General features: G+C 39.2%; 1 protein-coding gene across 1 annotated transcript in view; it reads right to left on the bottom strand.

Annotated features, from left to right (window-relative positions):
• The window catches only part of CDON (cell adhesion associated, oncogene regulated), a 130,289-nt gene that overhangs the window by 38,536 nt on the left and 67,663 nt on the right, over nucleotides 1-24,090 (bottom strand). The window contains exons 11-13 of the mRNA XM_006900864.1: nucleotides 21,359-21,540; nucleotides 20,785-20,890; nucleotides 16,048-16,170 (exon numbers count right to left, since the gene is read on the bottom strand). Of these exons, the coding sequence (XP_006900926.1) occupies nucleotides 16,048-16,170; nucleotides 20,785-20,890; nucleotides 21,359-21,540 (411 nt within the window). The remainder of the gene's footprint in view (nucleotides 1-16,047; nucleotides 16,171-20,784; nucleotides 20,891-21,358; nucleotides 21,541-24,090) is intronic.

The following is a 24,090-nucleotide window of genomic DNA, read 5'->3' as shown; positions in this document are numbered from 1 at the left end:
TCAGGATGAAATCCACCATAAAAGATAAGGAAGGGTACTGTATAATGATTAAGGCACAAAAGATACAGAAGACAACCTTGGTCGACATCTATGTACCAAATGATACACCAGCTAAATACATAAAATAATGGTTAACAAAATTGAAGAAATAAATAGAGAGTAACACAATAGTGGTAGGAGACTTTAACACACCATTCTCACCAAATGGGAGGTCAATTTAAAAGTAACTTCACAAAGATATAAAAGACCTAAACTATACAATCAACAAACTCAACCTTGTAGATGTAATTCAGGGTACTACACTCAACTAAAAGCCAATTTACTTTCTTCTCAAGTGTACAAGGCACATTTTCCAGAAGTGATTATACATTAGGACACAAAGTAAGCCTCAACAGACCCAAAATGACTGAAATCATACAAAGTATCTTCTCAGACCACAATGCCATAAAACTAGAAATTAACAACAAGAGGATAAAGCTTATAAAACCATCATGTGGAAGCTAAATAACATTCTGTTAGAACATGATGAAATTGAAGAAATAAATAATGAAATTAAAAAGTTCCTTGAAACAAATGAAAATACAACATACCAAAACCTCTGGGATGCAGCTAAGGCAGCCCCAATGGGCAATTAATACCACCAGGGAAATAATAAAAAGCAGAAAAACCCACAAAATTAATATTCTAACTCCACACATCCATGAAATAGAGAAAGAACAACAATAAATCCCACCATCTCTAGAAGAAAGGAAATTAAATTATAAGGACAAGAGCTGAAATCAGTGAGTAAGAGAAAAGAACAACAATTGAAACCATCAACAAGGTGGTTTCTTGAAAGGGTCAATAAAACTGACAAACATTCACAAACTTAATAAAAAATGAAAAAGAAGATACAAATAACTCAGTTAATTAATGATAGAGGTGACATCACATGGAACTAGGTGAAATAACATCTATAATATTAGAATATTATGAAAAACTATGCTCTGATAAAATTGAAAACCTAGAAGAAATGGACAAATTCCTAGAAATTCATTCTCAACCCAGATTGACAATGATAGATGTAGAAAAAATGAACAGAACCATCACAAAAGAAGAAATTGAGCATGTCATAAAAAGACTCCATGTATGAGCAAAAGCCTGTGGTGATGAAGTAAGAAGTTCAAGCTTCTCTGAAGGAATTGGTAAAAAAATAAGGCCTCAGGAATTGGCATACCAATTGACATATTTCAATAAATAGATGCTGCCCTGGACACTCTCACCAAGTTGTCTCAAGAAATCTGGAGGACAATCACTTTCACCAACCGACTGGAAGAAATCCAATATTTGTTCCCATTCCAAAGAAAGGTGACCCAAAAGAGTGTGGAAATTATCAAACTAGATCGCTAATATCACATGCAAGTAAGATTCTGCTGAAATTGTCCAAAACAACTGGAACAGCACATCAACAGAGAACTGCCAGATGAGCAGGCTAGGTTTAGTAGAGGTCATGGTACTAGGGATGTTATAGCTAATGCTAGATGGATCTTGGCTGAAAACAGAGAGCACAGGAGGAGTATCTATCTACGTTTCATTAACTATGCAAAGGCATTTGACTCTGTGGATCACAACAAACTGTGGCTAACTCTGAGAGGAATGGGAATCCCAAAACACTTGATTGTGCTTATGTGAAACATATACTTGGACCAGGAGGCAGTCATGAGAACAGAGCAAGGAAATACATGGTTTACAATTAGGAGGGGTATAAGTCAGGGATGTGTCCTGTCTCTATACCTTTTCAATCTATATGAAGAACAGATCATGAAGGAGGCTGGGCTTTCTGAGGAGGAGTGTGGCATCAGGATTGGAGGAAGATTCATCATCAACCTGAATTTATGCAGATGACACAACCTTGCTTGATGAAACTGAGAAGGACCTGAAGCATTTGCTGCAGAAGGTCAAGGACTGCAGCCTTAAATACGGATTGAAATTCAACATCAAGAAAACAAAGATTCTCACTACTGGGCTGATTGGCAGGATCATGATAATTGAAGAGATTGGGATTGTTAATAGCTTTAGCTTGCTTGGCCCCACAACCAACACTCTTGGTACCATAAGCGAGGAAATAAAAAAAAAAACCCCAAACCAACAAAAACCATGAAGAGCAATGATGCCAATCTGGAGACTGGGGTGACCCTGATCCAGGCTACAGTGTTCCAAATTATGTACTATGCTTCAGAAAACTGAACAATGACTAGGGATGATAGAAGGAGAAGTGATGTCTTTGAGCTGTAGTGTAGGAGAAGAGTATTGTATATAACAAATACTGCTGGGAGAACAAACAATTTTGTCCTGGAGAGGGTGAAACCAGGCTGCCCCTTACAGAAAAGGATTATGAAGATCTGTCTGACATGCTTTTGGGCATGTTGCAAAGAGGGACCAGTCCTTCAAAAGGGATATCATGCTTGGGAGGGTGGAGGGACAGCGAAAGAAAGGAAGACCCTCAATGAGATGGATTAACTCAGTGACTGGGGTAATGAGGGTAGCTGTGTCAGAGACAATAAGGTTGGCTCAGGATAGAGCAGGGTTCAGAGCTGTTGTACATAGAGTTGCTATGAGTTGCAGGCAACTTGACGACACATAACAACAACAACAACAACAACCACCACCACAAAAAGTCCTGTACCAGATGGCTTCACGGCTGAATTTTACCAAACATTCAGGGATGATCTATAACCAATTCTAATTAAATTCTTTAAAAAAAAAAATAGAAAAAGGGGGAACAATCCCAGAGTTATTCTCTGAAGCAAGCATAACCCTAATACAAAAACCAAGCAAAGATATTACCAAAACAGAAAACTTAAGCCCAATATCTCTTATTAATATAGATGCAAAAATCCTTAACAAAATTCTAGCGAACAGAATCCAACAGCAAATTAAAAAAAAAAAATTCATCATGACCAAGTGAGATTCATAACAACTATGCAGAGATGGTTCAATATAGGAAAAACAACCAACATGGTTTATCACATTAACAAAGCAAATAATGAGAACCACATGATCCTATCAAATTATACAAAAAAGGCCTTTGACAAAATCCAAAATCTCTTGCTGATTAAAACACTCAGCAAAATAAGAATAGAAGGGAATTTCCTCAACATAGTTAAAAGTATATCTATGCAAAACCAAGAGCCAATGTCAATCTAAATGGAGAAAGACTAAAACTTTTTCCCTTGCAAACAGGGACCTTTCTGTTCTCCTTGACCACTCCTATTCAATATTGTATTGGAAATATTGCTAGGGCAATACTGCAAGGAAATAAGAGGCATCCAGATCAACAAAGAGGTGGTGAAACTCTAGCTATATGTAGATGACAGTGTACACAGAAAACCCCAAGGACTTAACAACAAAAACCTGTTTAGAGCTAGTAGACCAAATTACTAGAGTGGCAGAATGCAAGATAAATATACAAATGTCAGTGGGATTCCTCTAAAGTAACAAAGAAAATACAGAAAAGAAAAACAAGAAAGCAATACCATTTAAAAGAGCCAAACACAAATTGAGATACTTAAGAATAAACCTAACTAGAGACACAAACACCTTTACAAAGAAAACCACTAAACATTCCTGAGAAACAATAAAATAAATAAATGGAAAATGTTCCCTGTTCATGTATAAGAAACATAATATAATAAAAACTACAAACCTACCAAAAGCAATCTATATGTTTAACACAATTCTAGTACAGATATCAAATTCATTTTTCAAAAAGATAAAAAAGGTAACCAGTAAGTTTATTTGGAGAGAACTAATATAAGCAAAGCACTGTGAAAAGCAAGAATGAAGTGGGAGGCATAGCACTTCCTGGTCTTAAAACCTACTCTACAGCTATAAAGCAGTTCAAGTGGCCTAAAAGCAGGAAGTTGCACTGAAATCCCGAAGGCATGCAGTTTGAAGCCACAAGCTGCTCCATAGGAGAATTATGGACAATCTCTTCCCATGATTAACTGCCTCTGAAAACCTGCTGGAGGGTCAGCTATGGGTCAGTTCTGAATCTATGGTACATACAACAACAGGAGCAGCTGTAATAACCAAAACAGTATGTTATTTGTACAATGACAGGCATATAAAACAATGGAACAGAATCAAGAACCCAGAAATGAGTTATATCCAACGTCAACTGATATTTGATAAGGAAATAAAGCTTATCAAATGGGAAAATGACAACCTCTTCAACAAATGGTGCTGGCAAAACTGTATTGCTACCTGGAGAAAGCTGAAACCAGATCCACAACTTACACCATACAGAAAAATCAACTCAAAACTGGATCTGAGACATAGGAGTAAAGACCCAAATCATAAAGATCATGAAACAAACGGCATCAAACTTAGAAGGCTTAGCCTATGGTATAAGGAGGATGACAAATACAGCCAGAAATACACAAGGAGAAGATAAAATTAATGAATCAGACCTTCTAAAAATTACATCCCTAGGCACATCAAAAACTTTTCCCCAACAGGGTGAAAAGAAAACCTATCGACTGAGAATAAACATTTGGCAATGACATCTCAGACAAAAGTTTCATACCAAAAGTTTACAGAAAACTTCAGGGCCTCCACAAGAAAAATACCAAAGTTACAAAATCGGAAAAAGTCATGGAAAGACTTTTCACAGAAGAAGACATTTGGATGGCAGACAGACATATGAAGAAATGCTCAAAATCACTGGCAATAAAAGAGATTCAAATAAAAATCACAATGAAATACTATCTTACCCCAGTAGCAATGGTGAAGTTTAACAGGGCAGCAAACAACAAATGACAGAAAGGATGTAGAGAGATGGAAACTGTCATATACTATTGGTGGGATTATAAAATGGTACAACCATTCTAGAAGGCAGGGTTGTTTGGGTTTTTTTTTTTCTCCTTATCTTAAATATATTTATTCTTTTTATTGTGACTTTATACTATTACTTTGAACATTTGGCTCTAGGAAATAAGTCTGGGCTGACTTGTTATAATAAAGGGTCTTTCTCAAACAAGGGTATCATTATGAAAGTTTACAGAATACTATAGGACCTACACACACACACACACACACACACACACACACACACAAGGCTTGAAAACCCAACTAGAAATGGGCAAAGTGGAAAGCCTTTTCATAGAGGAAGACACTCAGCCAGCCAGCAGACACATTAAGAAATAAATGCTCAAAATCACTGGCAATAAGAGAGATGCACATCAAATCCCACAAGGAATAATCTGGTCTGCATATAGATTGAAAGGTTAAAGAGACAGGACGCATCCTTGATGCACTCCTTTCTTGTCAAGGCAAAATTTAATCTCCCTTTTAGAAATAAATGGCAATTGTTGAGCAACCAAACTCTGGCCCAATCAGTTAGGACAAAGATGGCAGTACGCTGTTCATGATGGCAGTGTGCCACCTAAAATGGAGTCTGTCCAGATCTGGATGTGCATGGCTCTTCAAGTGGTTGTGTTGTTGTTATGTGCCGTCGAGTCGCTTGCGACTCATAGCAACCCTATGTACAACAGCCCTAAACTCCGCTCTGTCCTGTGCCAATCACACTGTCTCTGACACTCCCATCCCGATTACCCCAGTCACTGAATCAATCCACCTCATAGAGGGCCTTCCCCTCCTGCGCTGTCCCTCCACCCTCCCAAGCATGATGTCCTTCTCCAAGGACCGGTCTCTCCTCACAACATGTCCAAAGTATGTTAGACGGAGCCTCAGAATCCTTGCCTCCAAGGAGCCACCCGGTTTAACCCTTTCCAGGACGAATCTGTTTGTTTTCCTAGCAGTCCATGGTATTCTCAATACTCTTCTCCAGCACCACAGCTCAAAGGCATCAATTCTCCTTCTATCCTCCTTAGTCGTTGTCCAACTCTCTGATGCATAACAAGTAATTGTGAAGACCATGGCCTGTATCAGACATACCTTAGTCTCCAGGGAGATACCATTGCTCTTCAGTACTTTGGAGAGGTCCCTAACAGCAGATTTTCCCATGGCAATGCACCTTTTCATTTCCTGGATGCTGGCGCCAAGACTGTTGACTGTGGAGCCAAGCAAACTAAAGCTGTGTACAATCTCAATCTCTTCACCATCCATCCTGATGCTGCCAATTGGTCCAGTGGTGAGAATCTTTGTCTTCTTGACATTGAGCCTCAATCCATACTGGAGGCTGCAGTCCTTGACCCTCTGCAGCAGGTGCTTCAGGTCCTCTTCAGTTTCAGCAAGCAGGGTTGTGTCATCTGCATAATGCAGACTGTTGATAAATCGTCCACCAATCTTGACCCCACATTTCTCCTCATAGAGCCGAGCCTCCCGCATAATATGTTCTGCATATAGGTTGAAAAGGTATGGAGGTAAGACACATCCCTGGCGTACACACTTCCCAATTTTGAACCTTGCAATGTTCCCTTGCTCTGTTCTGACGACTGCCTCCTGGTTCAAGTATAGGTTTCGCATTAGAACAATCAAGTGTTCTGGGATTCCCATTCTTCTCAGAGTCAGCCATAATTTGTTATGATCCACACAGTCAAATGCCTTTGCATAGTCAATGAAACACAGACAGACATTCCTCTGGTATTCTCTGCTTTCAGCTAAGATCCATCTAACATCAGCTACAATATCCCTAGTACCACGACCCCTTCTAAACCCAGCCTATATAGCTTCTTTAATATTTGGAAGGCAGTTGTTTATTTCCTAAAAAAGCTCAATACAGAAATTCCATATGATCCAGCTATTCCACTGCTAGGAATATACCTTGAGTAAATTAGAACTGAGACACAAATGGAGATTTGCACAACAGTGTTCATAACAGCATTATTCACCAATGCAAGAACATGGAAACAGCTCAAATGTTCAAGCACAATCGAAAAGACTGAGACATTGTGGTACGTTCACATGAAGGAATACTATGCAGAACTCAGAAACAACAATTTTTTTAGATCAAATCACACAAACAATTGTAGTAAAAAGGATATAAACACTCCAATTAGGTTGTATACAATGTTATATTGGGTTATAAAATATATTTCTCTATGATAATCCCACTTAAAATATGAAGATACAGATTATTTAGAAGAGGTTTCACGAAGACAACTGTGACAAATTAACTAAAAATACCCTCAGGTGGCCAATTAACAACAAACAAAGAAAGTAGAGGTTTCAGAACAAGAATTATTGCCAGATGTAAAAATAAACATTATCTAACAATAAAGGGATCAATTAATAAAAAACGGCATAACACCTAAATGTGTGAGCTTCTAGTGATAAAATTTTATATTACATAAAGCAAAACCTGATGAAATAGACAAATTCACAAATACCACTGAAATTGCAACATTCTTCTCTCATTGATTGAAAAAGCCAGTTAGAGGTGAGAAAATCTGAACAGTCAATTTGACCTAATTGACATTTACAGAACACTCCAAGCAGAATATATGTTCTTTTTAAGTGCAAATGAAATATTCATTATACCTTTTTAAATGGGTTGACATAACTTCAACCCACTTAAAAGGGTTGCAAAATATATTTTCTGCCCATAAGAGAAATATACTAGAAACAACAATTTTAAAAAATACTGCATAACTTGGGAGATACTAGAGTATTATTCTGAATAAACCAACTCAGTCTCATAAGGACAAATACTGTGTAAGCCAGTTTTGTAAATATAGAAGGATAACTAGTAAAACATTTATGGAGGTCCAAGAGAGGGAGGCACGGGAGAAGAGGGGTGAGGACTGGCAGGGGGTACAGTCATATTCAATTTGGTAGGTAGAGGGAGGAGTTAAAGAAAATGAGGAAGATCTGGCGGGGATCTCAGAAAATGGGGTAATGGTGTGGGTATAGTTTAAAGATTATTAATTTTATAAAAAATGGTAATTATTGTATTAAACACAATGTGAATGAAGGAAAGTATGAGACAAAATTACAAAATTTTATATGCAAACAAATGTAAAATAAAAGATTTTAAAAAATAATGAGTAAGAAAATTTGTACCTGGTGTAACCCAATTTGCTATGATTATTTGCTTAATTTTATTTGTAGAAGACTTCTATGGGAAGTAAATAGCAAGTTTTCAATTTATACATGAAACAAGTACTTTTATCTGATATACCCTAAACTGGTAGCCTAGCAGTATAAAACTGCACTGCAATCCCAGAGGCATGCAGTTGGAATCCACAAACTGCTCCATGGGAGAAGGATGGGCAATCTCCTCCAATGCAATTAACAGCCTCTGAAAACCCGCAGGAGGGTCAGCTATGAGTTGGTTCCAACAGTCCCCAAAAACAATAACAATAAAACACCTGAACTAGAGAGGATTCAGAATTAAACACTTTATGCCTTTGCAATGAAATCAATATTGTTGTTTTTGTTATGTGCCATTGAGTCTCCTGCAACTAATAGCAACACTATGTACAACAGCTCTGAAGTCTGCTCTGTCCTGAGCTAGTCTCATTGACTCTGACATATCCACCCCCCCCCCATTGCCCTAGGTACTGTATCAATCCAGCTCATCTGAGGTCTTCCACTCCTACGCTGTTCTTCCACCCTGCCAAGCATGATGTCCCTCTCCAAGGACTGATCCCTCCTTGCAACATGTCCTAAATATGTCAGACGAAGCTTCAGAATCCTTGCCTCCAAGGAGCAACCTGGTCTCACCTTCTCTAGGATAAATCTGTTTGTTCTCCTAGAAATTCATGGTTTAATCAATACTCTTCTCCAGCACCACAGCTCAAACACATCAATTATCCTTATATTATCCCTAGTCATTGTCCAGCTTTCTGATGCATAGCAAGTAATGGCAAAGACCATGGCCTTTATCAGGCGCACTTTAGTCTCTAGACTGACATCATTGCTATTCAGTACTTTGGAGAGGTCTCTGGCAGCAGACTTTCCCAATGCAATTCATCTTTTAATTTCCTGGCTGCTGGAACCAAGAGTGTTGATTGCAGAGCCAAGCAAGCTGAAGCTGTCAGTATTCTTCATCTCTTCACCATCTATTGTGATGCTGAAAATCAGCCCAGAGGTGAGAATCTTTGTTTTGTTTTTTTTTATGTTGAGCTTCAATTCATATTGAAGGCTGCAGTCCTTGACCTTCTGCAGCAAGCGCTTCAGGTCCTCCTCAGTTTTAGCAAGCTAAGTTGTGTCATCTGTATAACACAGATTGTTGGTGAATCTTCCTCCAATCCTGATGCCACCTTTCTCTTCATAGAGCCCAGCCACCCAGATAATCTGTTCTGCATATAGATTGAAAAGGTAGGGAGATCGGACATATCCCTGGCATACACCATTCCCAATTTTGAACCACACAGTGTTTCCTTACTCTGTTCTGACAACTGCCTCCTGGCCCAATAAAAGGTTTCACACAAGCATGACCAAGTGTTCTGGGATTCCCATTTTCCTCAAGGTTAGTCAGTTTGTTGTGATCCACACAGCCAAATGCCTCTACATAGTCAATGAAACAGATAGATATTCCTCTTGTACCCTCTGCTTTCTGCCAAGATAAATCTGACATTGGCGATAATGTCTTTTAAACCCAGCTTGTATTTCTGGTAGTTCTCTGACAATGAACTGTTCTAGTTAAACATAAGCAGGATTTTGCTTGTGTGCAATATGAATGATATTGTTCGATAATTTCCACACTGTCAGGTCACCTTTTTTTTGGAATGGGAATAAAAATAGATCTTTTCTAGTAAGTTGTCCAGGTAGTGTCCTCCAGATTTCTTTGCACAACTTGGTGAGAGTGTCCAGGGCAACATCTCTTTGTTGAAATATGTCAATTGGTATTCCAACAATATTAGAATTTGGATTCCTAGAATCATCACTAACTGGTCTGAATTGCTAACAGTCAATTCAGACTTAGGGTAAGAATGTGTGTGAGAGCAGCACTGCTCCCCAGGGTACCAGTGACTATGACCTTTCAGTAATAGTTCATTAAGTCTTTCTGGCAAGGTATCTCTGGGTGGATTAAAACTGCCTACCTTGTGCTAGTAATCAAGCACCTAACTATTTGCATCACCCTGGGACTCCAGAATAATAACAAAAATTCCAACAGCTTCATGCAAAATATTAAGCATCCAAATATGAAAACTCTTTTGAGTCCACATAAAACCAGTGCTTTTTCCTAATTCATAGGTATTCTGTTTAAAAGTAATAATATAAACTAATAACTTGTGAGATTTAAATCTTGTTCTCTCCACAAATCACATGAGCTAAATACCCTATTAATAAGGCTGTGGTCAAAAGTACAACCTCTGAAATAGTTTGTCCAAGTTTATATCCTTGTCCTTGCACTCATTATTAGCTATAAGATGTTACACCTCCATGAATCATTGTTTTTGCATGTTGAAAATAGAGATCATACAAAAAAAAGAAAATAGAGATTATACAATTAGTTTTAGCAAAGGTTTTAATGACAGTTAAATCAGTCAATGTAAAGCACTTAGATATGAGGCTGGCACATGGTATATATTAAATCAAATCATTTTTTGCCATTATTTTAGTTATCTCACTAGGTTTCCTACTACGGCTCCTAACATGCCATAGGAGCTAAATAGTCTTAAAAAAAAAATCCTGCATCAACAAACAACAATAAACTGGTATTCAATTTTCCAGTACATTTCAACTACACAGACTAGAACTAATAATTGGGAAAGAAGGTGGTATTGGTAGGTGCCACTGAATCAAGAACAACCTATCAGGACCATAGATCTGAACTCTGTCCTACCATATGCCATGCTCACCATCTCTAATATACCTGAGCTATGGTTGAGGGCACTGTGACACTGATGCATTAATGGTTGGCTACCCAATGCGGACAGAGAATGGGGTGGAGCTCCCGGATTAAAACAAGCTTAGAAGGAGGAGTGGCATCCACTTCCATAATGGCTTGCCTCTGGAAACCCTATGAACCGGGAGAGAGGATGAAAGGCACCCAAGCGTCCAGGACTCTCCTTCATAGGGTCACTATGAGTCGCCTGAGACTCAATGGCATTTAACAACAACAACAACATGGTTGAGGGTCTTCTTCTCTTTTGCCGACCTCCTACCTTCCCAAGCATGATGTCCTTCTCCAAGGAATAGCCTCTCCTAGCAACATGCTCAAAGTATGTGAGATAAAGTTTTATCAATTTTGCCTCCAAGGAACACTTGGCTTACAACGCCTCCAAGACACATCTGTTCTTTTGGCAGTCCATGGGCTATCTATGAGATCAAGTTGCTTTATTGTGTGTTTTAATTCTTAAGTATCTCTGTTGAGTTTCTGATAGTTCTATCTATTCTTGAGAGTGTTGTACTGAAGTCTTCAACTACTATAGTGGTATTGTCTATTTTCTTTTTCCGTTTTTTTAATGTGTATTTTTTTATATTTTGCAGCTCTATCATTTGGTGAACAGATATTACTGTTATGTTCTCTTGTTCTATTGACTCTTTAAGCATTATGTAGTGACCTTCCTCATCATTTGTGATGGTTTTTGCATTGAAATCTATTTTATCAGAGATTAATTTTGTTTCTCCTGCTTTTTCCTAGTTATTTGCTTAGCATATTTTTTCCACCCTTTTTTTTTTAACTCCTTTTTTACCTTCACTTTTCTGTTGAAGACAGGATAGTGATGGGTTTTGGCTTTTTAAATCCAATGTGCAATTCTTTTTCTCTTCAATGGTGTCTTTAAGCCATTCACATTTAGTGTAATTATTGAGAGACAAAGTTTTATTGCTATCATGCTGTTGCTGCTTAATATGGTCCATCCTGCTTTTTATGGCACCTCTTTAAAGAGGATGTCTTTCAGTGTTTCCGGCAATGCTGGTCTTGTTTTTACAAACTCCCTTAGGTTCTGCTTTTCTGAGAAAATCTTGATCTCTCCTCTGTATTTGATGAAAAGTTTTGACAGCGTTTTCTTTGCATGTTGATTTATGTCATTCCACTGTCTTCTTGCTTGCATGGTTTCTGCTGAGAAATTGGCACTTAATTTTCTTTGCTCTCCCTTAGAGGTTACTCTTTCTTTCTCTATAGCTGCTTTCAGAATTCTCTCACGTTTGGTTCTGGCAAATTTGACTATGATATGCCTTGGTGTTTTTCTTTTGGGGTCTATTTTACATGGTATTTGTTTGGCTTCTCAAATACATATTATCTCATTCTTCTAGTAATTCTTCCACAACTTTCTCAGTGCCTTTACTGGCTTCTTTCTGTTCTGAGATTCCGATGATGTGCATGTTATTTCTCTTGATGGTGTTCCACATTATTCTTCGGTTTTCTTCTTTTTTCCTTCCTTTTGGATTCTGCTTTTTGTTCTAGCAGATCAGTGGTGACAATTCTATCTTCTATTTAGCTGGTTCTGTGTTCCATTTCTTCAACTCTCCAACAGGTTGACAACATCTGAAACAATGGTCCTGATATTCTTGATTGTGATTTCTTGTTTTTCCAGAGTGTCTAATACCTCATTTATTTATTTATTTTTTTTTAATTTGACTTGTGTGGGATTTTTTTTTTAAGTTCCTCTTGGTCTTTTTGCTTGCAGAGTCCTGTAATTCTTTACTTTTGTCTTTTACCCACTGAAAATATTCAATCATCGTTCTTTTGAATTCTGTGTCAAAAAGTTCCATCAGAGGTTCTGTTGTTGTTGTTGTTATGTGCCATCGAGTTATTTGCAACTCATAGCGACCCTATGTACAACAGCCCTAAACGGTGCTCTATCCTGTGCCAATCTCATTGCCTCTGACACACCCATCCCGATTACCCCAGTCACTGAATCAATCCACCTCATAGAGGGTCTTCCCCTCCTGCACTGTCCCTCTACTCTACCCAGCAGGATGTCCCTCTCTAAAGACCTGTCTCTCCTTACAACATGTCCAAAGTATGTCAGATGAAGCCCCAGAATCCTTGCCTCCAAGGAGTAGCCTGGTTTAACCTTCTCCAGGATTAATCTGTTTGTTTTCTTGGCAGTCCATGGTACATTCAATACTCTTCTCCAGCACCACAGCTCAAAGGCATCAACTCTCCTTCTATCCTCCCTAGTCATTGTCCAACTCTCTGATGCATAACAAGTGATTGCAAAGACCATGGCCTGTATCAGGCGGACCTTAGTCTCCAGAGAGACACCGTTACTCTTGAGTATTTTAGAGAGGTTCCTAAGAGCAGACTTTCTCATCGCAATACGTTTTTTGATTTCCTGGCTGCTGGTGCCAAGAGTGTTGACTGTGTTGATCGTGGAGCCGAGCAAACTGAAGCTGTGAACAATCTCAACCTCTTCGCCATCCATCCTGATGCTAGCAACTGGTCCAGCGCTGAGAATCTTTGTCTTCTTGACTTTAAGCCTCAGTCCATACTGAAGGCTGCAGTCCTTGACCCTCTGTAGCAAATGCATGAGGTCCTTCTCAGTTTCGGCAAGCAGGATTGTGTCATCTGCATAACGGAGATTGTTAACAGATCTTCCAGCAATCCTGATGCCACACTTCTCCTCATAGAGCCCAGCCTCTTGGATAATCTGCTCTGCATATAGGTTGAAAAGGTATGGAGACAGGACACATCCCTGGTGTATACCCTTCCCAATTTTGAACCATGCGGTGTTACCCTGCTTTGTTCTGACGACTGCCTCTTGGTCCAAGTATAGGTTTTGCATTAGCACAATTAAATGTTCTGGGATTCTCATTCTTCTCAGAGTCAGCCACAGTTTGTATGATCCACACAGTCAAATGCCTTTGCATAATCAATGAAACACGGACATTCTTCTGGTATTTCCTGCTTTCAGCTAAGATCCATCTGACATTAGCTACAATATCCCTAGCACCATGACCCCTTCTAAACCCAGCCTGGACTTCTGGCAATTCTCTGCTGATGTGCTGTTCCAGTCATTTTTGGATAATCTTCAGTAGAATCTTGCTTGCATGTGAACTCAGTGAGATAGTTCTGTAGTTTCTGCACTCAGTTGGGTCACCCTTCTTTGGAATGGGAACAAATATAGATCTCTTCCAGTCAGTTGGCCAAGTGGTTGTTCTCCAGATTTCTTGGCACAACTTGGTGAGCACATCCAGGGCAGCATCTGTTAGCTAAAATATGTCAATTGGTATACCATCTATTCCTGGGGCCTTATTTTTTGCTATTTCCTTCAAGGCAGCTTGAACTTCTTCCTTCATCACCATAGGCTCTTGCTCAAATGTTATTTCATTAAATTCTTCTGTATCTGCCAATTCTTTTTGATACAATGACTCAGTATATTCCTTCCACCTTCTTTTAATACCTCCTGGATCATTTAATATTCTGCCTAAAGCATCCTTGATTATAGCAACTCGAGGTTTGAATTTGTTCTTCAGTTCCTTGAGCTTAAGAAATGCTGAATGAGTTTGGCTCTTTTGATTTTCCGACTCTAGCTCAGGAAATCCATTGATATTGTGTTACTTTTTGGGGGTAGCATCTTGTTTTGGGTTTGTGTAGGGGGTGAGGTAGCCTGCTTCTTTTATGACATTGCTGTGGTAGAGTTTTTCAAGCCTATACTCTTAGCAGGTTCTTGGTCTGAAAACCTCAGTTCAGGAAGTCACTGCTCCAGAGGAGGGCAGGACAACTACCTTGCCTGATTTTCCCTCTGAGCTTTTGACTTAAGGGAAGACTTGATTCAGTTGGGGAGAGATACGGCCTGTTCGTTAGCAGTCTTCTCTATCAGTCAACTGCTGCAGCTAGTCTAGGAGGGTCCAAGGTGCCCAGGGATACAGGCAGCTTCAGCTCCAGGAAGGGAGAGGAAATGGGATCATCTGTGATATTACTGTCTCTGGCACAGTTCAGAGGGGCAGTAGAAGGTAGTCCTCCAGAAGGCAGGGCCAGGTCCTCCAGACAGTGGTGCTGGGCTTCCAGGTGATGTGCACAAGGGCTGCGGGAGCAGGGCTTTTTAGGCAGTGGGGCTGGGACATCCAGGCGGCTGGCAGGAGCATCCAGGCAACTGAGCCAGGTTCTTCAGGCAGCAGGCCCTCAGTCTAGTGCTCTAGGCAGGAGAGCAGTCTAGGCCATTTAGTATGTTTTAATATAGGTACCTAATTAACTGACTGGAACAGATCCATTGCTGCTGAAGACACATGTGGCAGGTGCTGACGTTGTGTGCAACGGCGGCTGACAATGTGTTGAGGGTTTTGTTTTTAAAGATAATATTTTATTACAAGGCTCTCTCTGTTCAAATTCACCACCAGCTCCTTAGGAAAAACATGGGCAATCTCCTCCTGTGTAACTTGCAGTCTCAGAAAGTTCACTACCAACTCATGTGCGTGTGTGTGTATGTGTGTAGCTCTGGTGGCCTTGTGGAAAGGAGCTGTGCTGCAATCCCAAAGGTGCACAGTTCAAACACATCTGGTGCTCTGCAGGAGAGAGATAGGCAATCTCCTTCCATGTGATTCAGGTGTCTCTGAAAACCCACTGGTGGGTCAGCTATGGTCAGTACACAACAAACAACATATATGTTTATTATAATTACATGTTAATATTCTCAACTCTGTGTGTGTGTGTGTGTGTGGGCAACTTTTTCTCATGCCATTTATACAGCCTTTGAAAATCTGCTGGAGGGTCAACTATATGAATCAGTCAAATTTACTATACACAATAACAAAAATACACACATACACACACATGAAGTTGGGACTATTAACATATTCAGTCTGCTATACTTAAACAAGTGGAGTATACTATTTAAGAAACCACTATAAACCTGTGTGGAACTTTTCCTAAAAATTCTTACTCAAGTTTTAGTATTCTAATTCTCAAAAATTTCAAATTAGTGAGCAAACAATTATATTTTTTTCAAGGAGAAAAAGAGAGAGCACTGATAGGCTTGAGTCACACAGAGATTTAGAGGCAGGATCAATTTCTATAAGCTATGTTTTAGATAAGCATTCCACCCAATACATACTTTGTTTTGGGACATTCTGACTGTATTCCTCCAGGAAATGGTCCATGCATTAAGTTTTCTTAAGCAATTATATCCATAGTCATTAAGAAAAATCCAGAGTTTGGGATTCTCCTACTATCCAGGGATAGAGCACAAATTCTCATTCTTCTCCTACCTTTAGTTTCACAGATCATCACGTTACTAAACTCGCTTGCTCCTCCTTCATTGAAGCACTGCATTTTAATATCATAGGAAGTTTCTGGCTGCAGATGACCAATCATGTGCCACTGCTTTAAACCTAGAAAAGAAAAAGATAAGCTTTAAACCTAATGTGACTTAAATGTTAATGTCAATATAAAATATTTTCAAAATTAGATTGGAGTAACTCCTTATCACTATAGTCCTATAGTAGTGTACTCAAATAGGTTGGTGGTATGTTCACTCATGTCAGAACGGACTCATAGCTCACCCTCCAGTGGGTTTTCAGAAGCAGTAAAATCACATGGGAGGAGACTGTCAATCTTTCCCACAGAGCAGCTGGTAGATTCGAACTGTGTGCCTTTGTACTGGCAGTTCAACACCTTAACACTAAGCCAGTAGCACTTATCAGTACTCCATATAGGTATTTTTTAAATGAACTACAGATGAACAACATATCTATTACATAATATGAGAAAAATGGTAAGAAGAATAAATAAATTGAATCAAAATGGTATTTCTTGGTAATGATAATGTACTTAATTTTAAAAATCAGTGGTGACTCAGTCATAAAACACATGTTAGCTTCACACACAGGTAAAAACCCTCAAGTTCTTGGGTCTGTGTTTCCATGGCAAATAAATGCTCTGTTATTCCACGGAAAGCCATATTATGTATCAGATAAGCAAATGGTGTCTTACCAGGAAAACACTCAGATACTATCTCTTCTGAGTCAAAATCTCCAAACTACACAAGTATCTCTAATATAAGAATTCTGTTATCAGTGGCACATAACCAACACTCCATTAAGGAACACTGTAGACTGATCATTCCAATGGAAATCATTCCCTGATTCCATGAACTATGACCAATTTTAATAAACAGGGAAATTGTTTCTAGACTCAACTCTTGAAGCACTACCAATCTTTTGCAACATGTCTTCAAACTATTTCCATGTTTTTTATCAATTCAACTGTATCATCAACTAATTTAAGAATTAATTAAAGGAGGAGAAATGAAACCAAAGTAAATCACAGACACATACACATACACATGTCAAATCCACCTGGCTCACCAGCTTGCTTTCCAATTCAACACAGATAAAAATATTTCCATCTGGAAGCTCAATGCCCATTTGCAAGTCACCTATATAATATGATTCATTCACATAACTTGTATTTTATAAGGAAGAGCAGCTGAATACCTAAGAATCAAAGCTTTAAAAAAAAAAAAGAATCACAGCTTTACTGAGAGGGTCAAGAAGTGAAGAATTCCATTAATTGAATGTTCCACACCAAGAAGTTCAGCAATGTATGGAATACCCAGTTAGTACACTGATCAAATATTAGCTGAAACTGGAACATATCTATATACTGTGTTGCAATCCCAAAGACATGCAGTTTTAATCCAACAGCTGCTCTGCAGAAGGCTGGGCAATCTCCTCCAGTGCGATTTACCACCTCTGCAAACTTGCTGAAGGTATGCTATGAGTCAGTTCTGACTTGACATCATACAACAACAACAGAATAATTACTCCATAACACTAGTGCTAATTAAAATTAGATGTCTAAATGTAGTAAGAGAAAATAATTAAAATAATTGTGTTAGATTAATATTCATTGTTTGAGTATTTTTTTCCCAATGCCTAAAATGGTAAAAAAAAAAATTATTGCTTAACAAACAATTCTCCTCTCCTTCAAAGGGTATTTTAGAAAAGGTAAGGATTTATTTACCACAGCGAGAAACAAAAGCAAAGACTACAGATCAGGATGATTAGTTATTTGAAAGTCATATTATTACCTGACAAGATAAAAACATTCATCACAGAAGCATTTGTATGCTGGAAACATTTATAATTTATCAAAATGTGGAGTGTTGGGGAATGCTGGGAAGGAGGAGGGAGCCTCTGGCCAGGGCAGATCGCCTAGCTCTGGATAAGTGCAAGCCTGTCTGACCCAACAGCCCTTAATACGGGACAGAGAACACTTTTCTTTGCTTGGCTGTGCTCACTTGAGAAAATTTGCCACCTGGGGAAGATGGCTGCCACATCTGTTGAGCTGGGAGTAGTCTGCACTGAGCTGAGGTTCTCCTATCCAATCTGCAAACTCCACATCTACAAATCCACTCCACTGTTTTCCTGTTTACTTGCTTGTATATAAGTGCACTGTAACCTCCAATAAAGTTGAGTCAGCTCTCTGAAGTGCTCTCCAAGTGGTGTGTCTCTGTTGTGCTTACCCCCGTCAGGGTATTGCTGCTCCCCACCAGTAAATGGATAGTGACAGTGGAGTTTAGTTCAGAAGATGGAAAAACTTAATGCTACAATTGGCCTTCTTTTTTTAAATTAATAAAGTTTCAAATTTTATTTGAAAGCTTAAAAAGTTTTAGGGCAACAATTTTAAGTAATTGAAGTTTTTATTTTATAGAAAACACTATGTATAAAGAATGAATGTTTTTTTTGTTCTCCTTGAGAGAACTACAGCTTTCAACTGCCAAAAAAAGAATTTCAAGTACCTAAGTGGGAAAATAAGGAATCAGCCTATTACATGGCATAGTGAAGTCCACATAAACATCTAAATGTTCAGTATATTACCTTTATGAACAAATTCTCTGTAATCCAAAAGGCAAAAATTCACATTTGTAGACAATACTTTCAAGTACAAGTTTTGTTACTTTAGTTCTAAGGAGCTATGCTGCCAACTAGAAAGCAAACAGTTCAAATGCACCAGCTGCTTTGTTGGATAAAGATGGAAAATTTTCTCCTGTGATTTACTGCTTCTCAAAAACCTATTGGAAAGTCAGCTATGAATTGGTTCCAACTTGACAGTAGACAACAGCAACAACAACATGCTTAATATTCACAGCTAAGAAGGCTATAAAAGTTGAAATATCTCACTAGAAGAAAACAAAGAGTTTAAAAATTGCTTACCACTAGAATTTTCCAGAGCATAGAACTAAAAAAAGTACATGGAGAAACAAAGATATATATTAATTATATTTATAATTGCCTTGTTTAGTAGTACTTTGTAAGTTTTTTAACCTCTCAAAAATTTTTTTAAATTAAAAAAAAACTCTGACATTCTAATTCCAGTAACTCAGCTGAACCAAAATGAAGATCTCTTAGTACTGCATAGTACAGTCTCTATTCATTGTTACTGAGCTGATTCTCTTATCAATCACATGTGTGGGTGGGAACATAACAACAGCATGTGTATAAATGACTTGTGCTGGTATTAGTCACTTCTGCCTTCCTGTCAGGTTTAAATTCAGCAGCAGCAAATGGGAATCTCACAACCATCGAGAAAGCCGCAGCAGAGGGGTGCAGTGCACATCTTTAGGAATCAGACTTCTATGCACCGCAGGCAGGAGCCACATGGGAGCATGAACAGCAACAATGGAGTACCACAGGCTGACTGGAGACAGCTGAGCTGGGACTGCTGCCCAAAGAAAGCCAGAACTAGGGGCCTTCGCCCAAGCTTATTGGATGACAGTGGAGTGGGGAGAGGTGAAGATGTGATAACTGGCAGAATTTTTTTAAGACTGACCTAGAGAAGAAGGTTGAAGGGCCTGCCTGACAGGTAGTTCTGACTGAAGAATTTCATCCTGTTTCCAACCTGGATTATAACCTGTTAACATCACACCTTTAATAAACACCATAATCATGAGCGTGCTGCTATGGAATCTCTGTGATGATTACAATGAATTACTGGACCCAGTGAGGGTACTCAAGGAGAGGTTATAATTGGGAGAAGGAGCTTCGGTAAGTGTGTGGAGGGCACACCTGACCTCAGAGAATTTTGTTTTGTTTTATGATGTTCTTGACAGGGACTATTCTCCCTTGTGAAGTTAACAGAGGCCAGATGTTGTCACTTCCACTCTTTTAACAATGGAAATGAAAGTGAGCTTGGCAGGGAGAATTTCTTGTAGGAAGTAGAATTCAAGCATGAAAATGATGCTAGTGCTGGGAGAAAGATGCTAGGCAAGAGGTACTGTCCTGAACAAAGGCCCTGACCTGATGCAAAAAATACCTAGGTGTATAAAAGGAAATGGAAAGAAGGTCCATGTGAAGGTACACAGTGAGAAATGCAGAGGTGCAGGAGATAGACTGAAGGTGTGAGCAGCAGTAGCCAGCCAGTATAGGGCCTGGGCATTAGACACAGAACTTTACATTACATCTTCAATGCCACAGAAAGACAATATTGTAATACCCTTCTCCATCCTGGCTGCTTTTTCTCTATAGGCATTCTAAAATCTTTTCAAAAGATCTTTTTCAAAAAATTCTTTCTAAAAGTGAATAGTATGCTCAAGGAGTGGGCTTTGTAGTCCAAGTCTTCAATAAAATTGTTGGCTTGATATATTTCTTCTCATACATCTATAAATTACAACTGATTTTTACATGCAGGTATAACTCATTAAAATGCAACAGAATATAGAAATGTTTTGCAGATTAATTATCAACAAATCATATCTTCCTCATATTTTTGTAATTAATCACTACTGCAACCAAGATATACAATTCTGTTTTTGTAACTGTCCATTCCTGAGATCAAAAGGTAGAATTCTTCTTATATAATAAACAGGAAAAAGTTCTTTCTCTGGGAAAAATTCAACAGCAATAGCACATATGCCATTTTATTTAATTTCATTTTCATACTCTCTTAACATCAGATGGTATTTTTAAACCATCTCTTCCAAGGACCCTTTACATGAGACTTACCTTCGACAATATCCCTCTTGTAATCACTGTCATTGTCACTATCTGTTGGACGGTAATAGATATAAAATCCTTGAATGGGAGTGTTATTATTACTTGCTGGAATGTACTGGGGAGGAAAAACAACAGAAGCAAAGGATTGTCAAAGACAAAAAATAGAACTTTCATATCCTTTAAGATTGATTTATCTTTGTGATAAGCCTTTTAACAAACATCATTGATTACCATTTTTTATTTACTCAAGCTATTAAAAAGTATTAGGAATATTAACTCACTGCAGAGTTGAGCAAAGCAAAGCAACACACTCTGCTAGTTCTAAAAGTACAAAATTACATTTGGTTCAAAGTTAATAAATCATGAAGTGATAGTATTTGGATGAAAGCCAAACAGAAATAACTTTCTTTCTAACCCTGTCTCATTTATAGTATGTGTTTTTAGACAAATAGTTGTGCCCTTCAGTCCTCTTTCAAGTTAAAGTTCAAAAACTTGTTTCTGATAGTTTTGTATCATGAGGATAGTAAACTTATTTTTAACATAAACCAGAACAAATTCTAATTAGAGAAGATATTTCACTCACTGTCCACTTCAGCATGATCTCTGTATCACTGACCGCTTCAGTGTATGCAATGTGAGGCCCAGTTATTGGTCGATTCGAAAAACGGTTAGAGCGCCCAGTCACCTGATAAGGTCGAGAAGCCAAACTCTGAAAACTCTCACCATAATGATTGATGGCAATGACCCTGAATTTGTATGTTGAACCTTTTGGGGGGGGGGGGGAACATATAAACTTTTTTAAATGGCAGGAAGGCAACTGAAGGTATTAAAAATGACAGTCATGTTTATATATCTACCTAAAATAATAAGAACATATTTCTAAAACTTTATGCTAACTAGATTTCAACTTACTTCCAATTTCAATCTCATTAGTGGTAGCTGTACAACGTACTGTGTGTTAGGATTCCAAGATTATAGGAGCACTTTGTCTAGTAGGGAAAGACTACTATGAAGAATTAGTGATGTATTTCAGAGAACCAGGTAGCCAACAGGAAACAGTGATAGCATATTTTCTCTTTGACTGTATGGATCACAACAAACTATGGCTGACTCTGAGATTAATGGGAATCCCTGAACACTTAATGTGCTCATGCAAAACATATACTTGGACCCGGGAAGAACAACAGTCAGCCACCCACCGTGGAACTCCAGAGAAGCAAAGACCGTGAGACCCCAGAGGAGCGAAGACTACCCGCCACTGTGTGACCCCCCTGAAGCCTGCACCTGTGTAACCCCCAACACACAGGGTGCTGCTGCATAAACCCCCAGCAGCGCCCAAGCTCCGCCACCACCTCTTGGTGATAGTGTCCAAGCCCTGCGTTCCTTACCCCCTAGTCCCTTGCTTTCCTCCCCTTCCCCCGCCCCCCTTGAAGCTCCACAACCATGCACCTCAGCCCCAACCACAGCCCTGTGACCTCAGGGCACCACCGTGGATCCAGCCATCACCTGGAGCTATCAGCCGAGCTCTTGTGGAACTAACCTGGCAGGAGAAAGGCCGGTAGGATTGTATCTGTGTTTACAGGGGCATGGCTGATTACCTGGGAGAGCACCTAAGGGCGTGCCCACAGGTGGGGAATTTGGCCAAGAGCTCTCTTGGGCTGTACCAACTGCCCAAAACGAGCCAGCCAGCTGGCTTCTGTGAACTCTGCAGACCAGCCAGAGGCTAGTGGGTTGGTGGGAATCTGACCTTGACTTTTCGGATCCTGTCGGATCCAGGACCCTGCTGTAGCAGGGGCTATTGTGTGAGGGCACCTGCATAAGTGCCACCAGGCAGGGAACACTGAGAAAACCACTGGGTAGGAAACGGACAGCAGGAATTTGAGTAGGGACTCCAATCATGAGCAAACTGAGACAGCAGAGGTTTGAGCAAGGTCCTCCAAGTGATTGACCTGCCCTTGCGATCACCCAACCCTTTGCCTGCCTCACCCCATTTGGCTCCACACCAGTGCTTACACATCTGGGCAATCAACTTGCCTTTAAACGGGAGCACCTTGACCTGTTTTAGCAACAAGAGATTGCCCTAGCAGGCGCTGAACTGGCATTTTTCTGAAGTCATAAAGTCAGAGAAACGCACAAGTTCGGTAGCTGCCCATCTGATCTCAAGAGCATTGTCTTCAGATCAAGAACACATACCAATGTCTCGAAGAAAGCAAACTATCCCACACAATATACAAGAGCAAAGCAAGATGTCACTCACAAAGGGCGACACAAGAGCAGCCTATGCCCTGAAACTAGAAAGTCTCATGGAACTTTCTGACACAGAATTTAAAAGAGGAGTGATTGAATATATCCAATAGATGAAAGACAAACTTGATGAATTACAGGATGTTACAAGCAAAGACCAGGAGGACTTAAAAAAAAAAACAATGCAAAACATTGCAGGGAAAACAAATAAGGCATTAGCGGCACTGGAAAAACAAGAACCCACCATTCAAAATATAAGCTCCAATGTTTCAGAGGCTGTCAACATGATGGAGGGACATATGAGCAGAGTTGATGAGATGGAACACAGAATCAGTGAAATTGAAGGCAAAATTGTCACCACTGATCTGCTAGAGCAAAAAGCAGACTCCAAAAAGAAGGAAAAAGAAGAAAACCTAAGAATAATGTGGGACACCATCAAGAAAAATAACATACGCATCACTGGAATCCCAGAAAAGGAAGAAGCAAGTAAATGCACTGAAAAAGTTCTGGAAGAATTACCAGAGGAAAACTTCCCAGACATAATGAAGAATCAGAGAATATATATTCAGGAAGCTCAGCGAACACCATATAGATTCGACCCCAAAAGAAAAACATCAAGGCATATCACAGTTAAATTTGCCAGAACTAAGGATAAGGAGAGAATCCTGAAAGCAGCAAGGGAGAAACAAAGAGTAACCTATAAGGGAGAACAGATAAGATTAAGTGCCGATTTCTCAGCAGAAACCACGGAGGCAAGAAGAGAGTGAAAAGACATATATCAAACAGTCAAAGAACACAACTGTCAACCAAAAACACTGTACCCAGCAAAATTATCCATCAAATATGAAGGACAGATCAAGATATTCCCAGAAAAACAAAACCTAAGAGAGTTTGTAAAAACAAGACCTGCACTGCAGGAGAGACTCAGAAATGTCCTTCTTACAGATATACCACAGAAAGCTCCATGGTCCAAAGTAACTAGCAACAACACCAAAAAGAACTCAACACAATGATAGCAATAAAACCTAGCCTTTCAACAGTCACACTGAACGTGAATGGTTTAAATGCACC

The sequence above is a fragment of the Elephantulus edwardii genome, unplaced genomic scaffold, assembly GCF_000299155.1.
Source record: "Elephantulus edwardii isolate Elephantulus edwardi_28Jun2011 unplaced genomic scaffold, EleEdw1.0 scaffold00297, whole genome shotgun sequence".
Taxonomy (NCBI): domain Eukaryota; kingdom Metazoa; phylum Chordata; class Mammalia; order Macroscelidea; family Macroscelididae; genus Elephantulus; species Elephantulus edwardii.
Note: the sequence above shows the minus strand (reverse complement) of the source record. Positions and strands in the feature narration are given on the sequence as shown.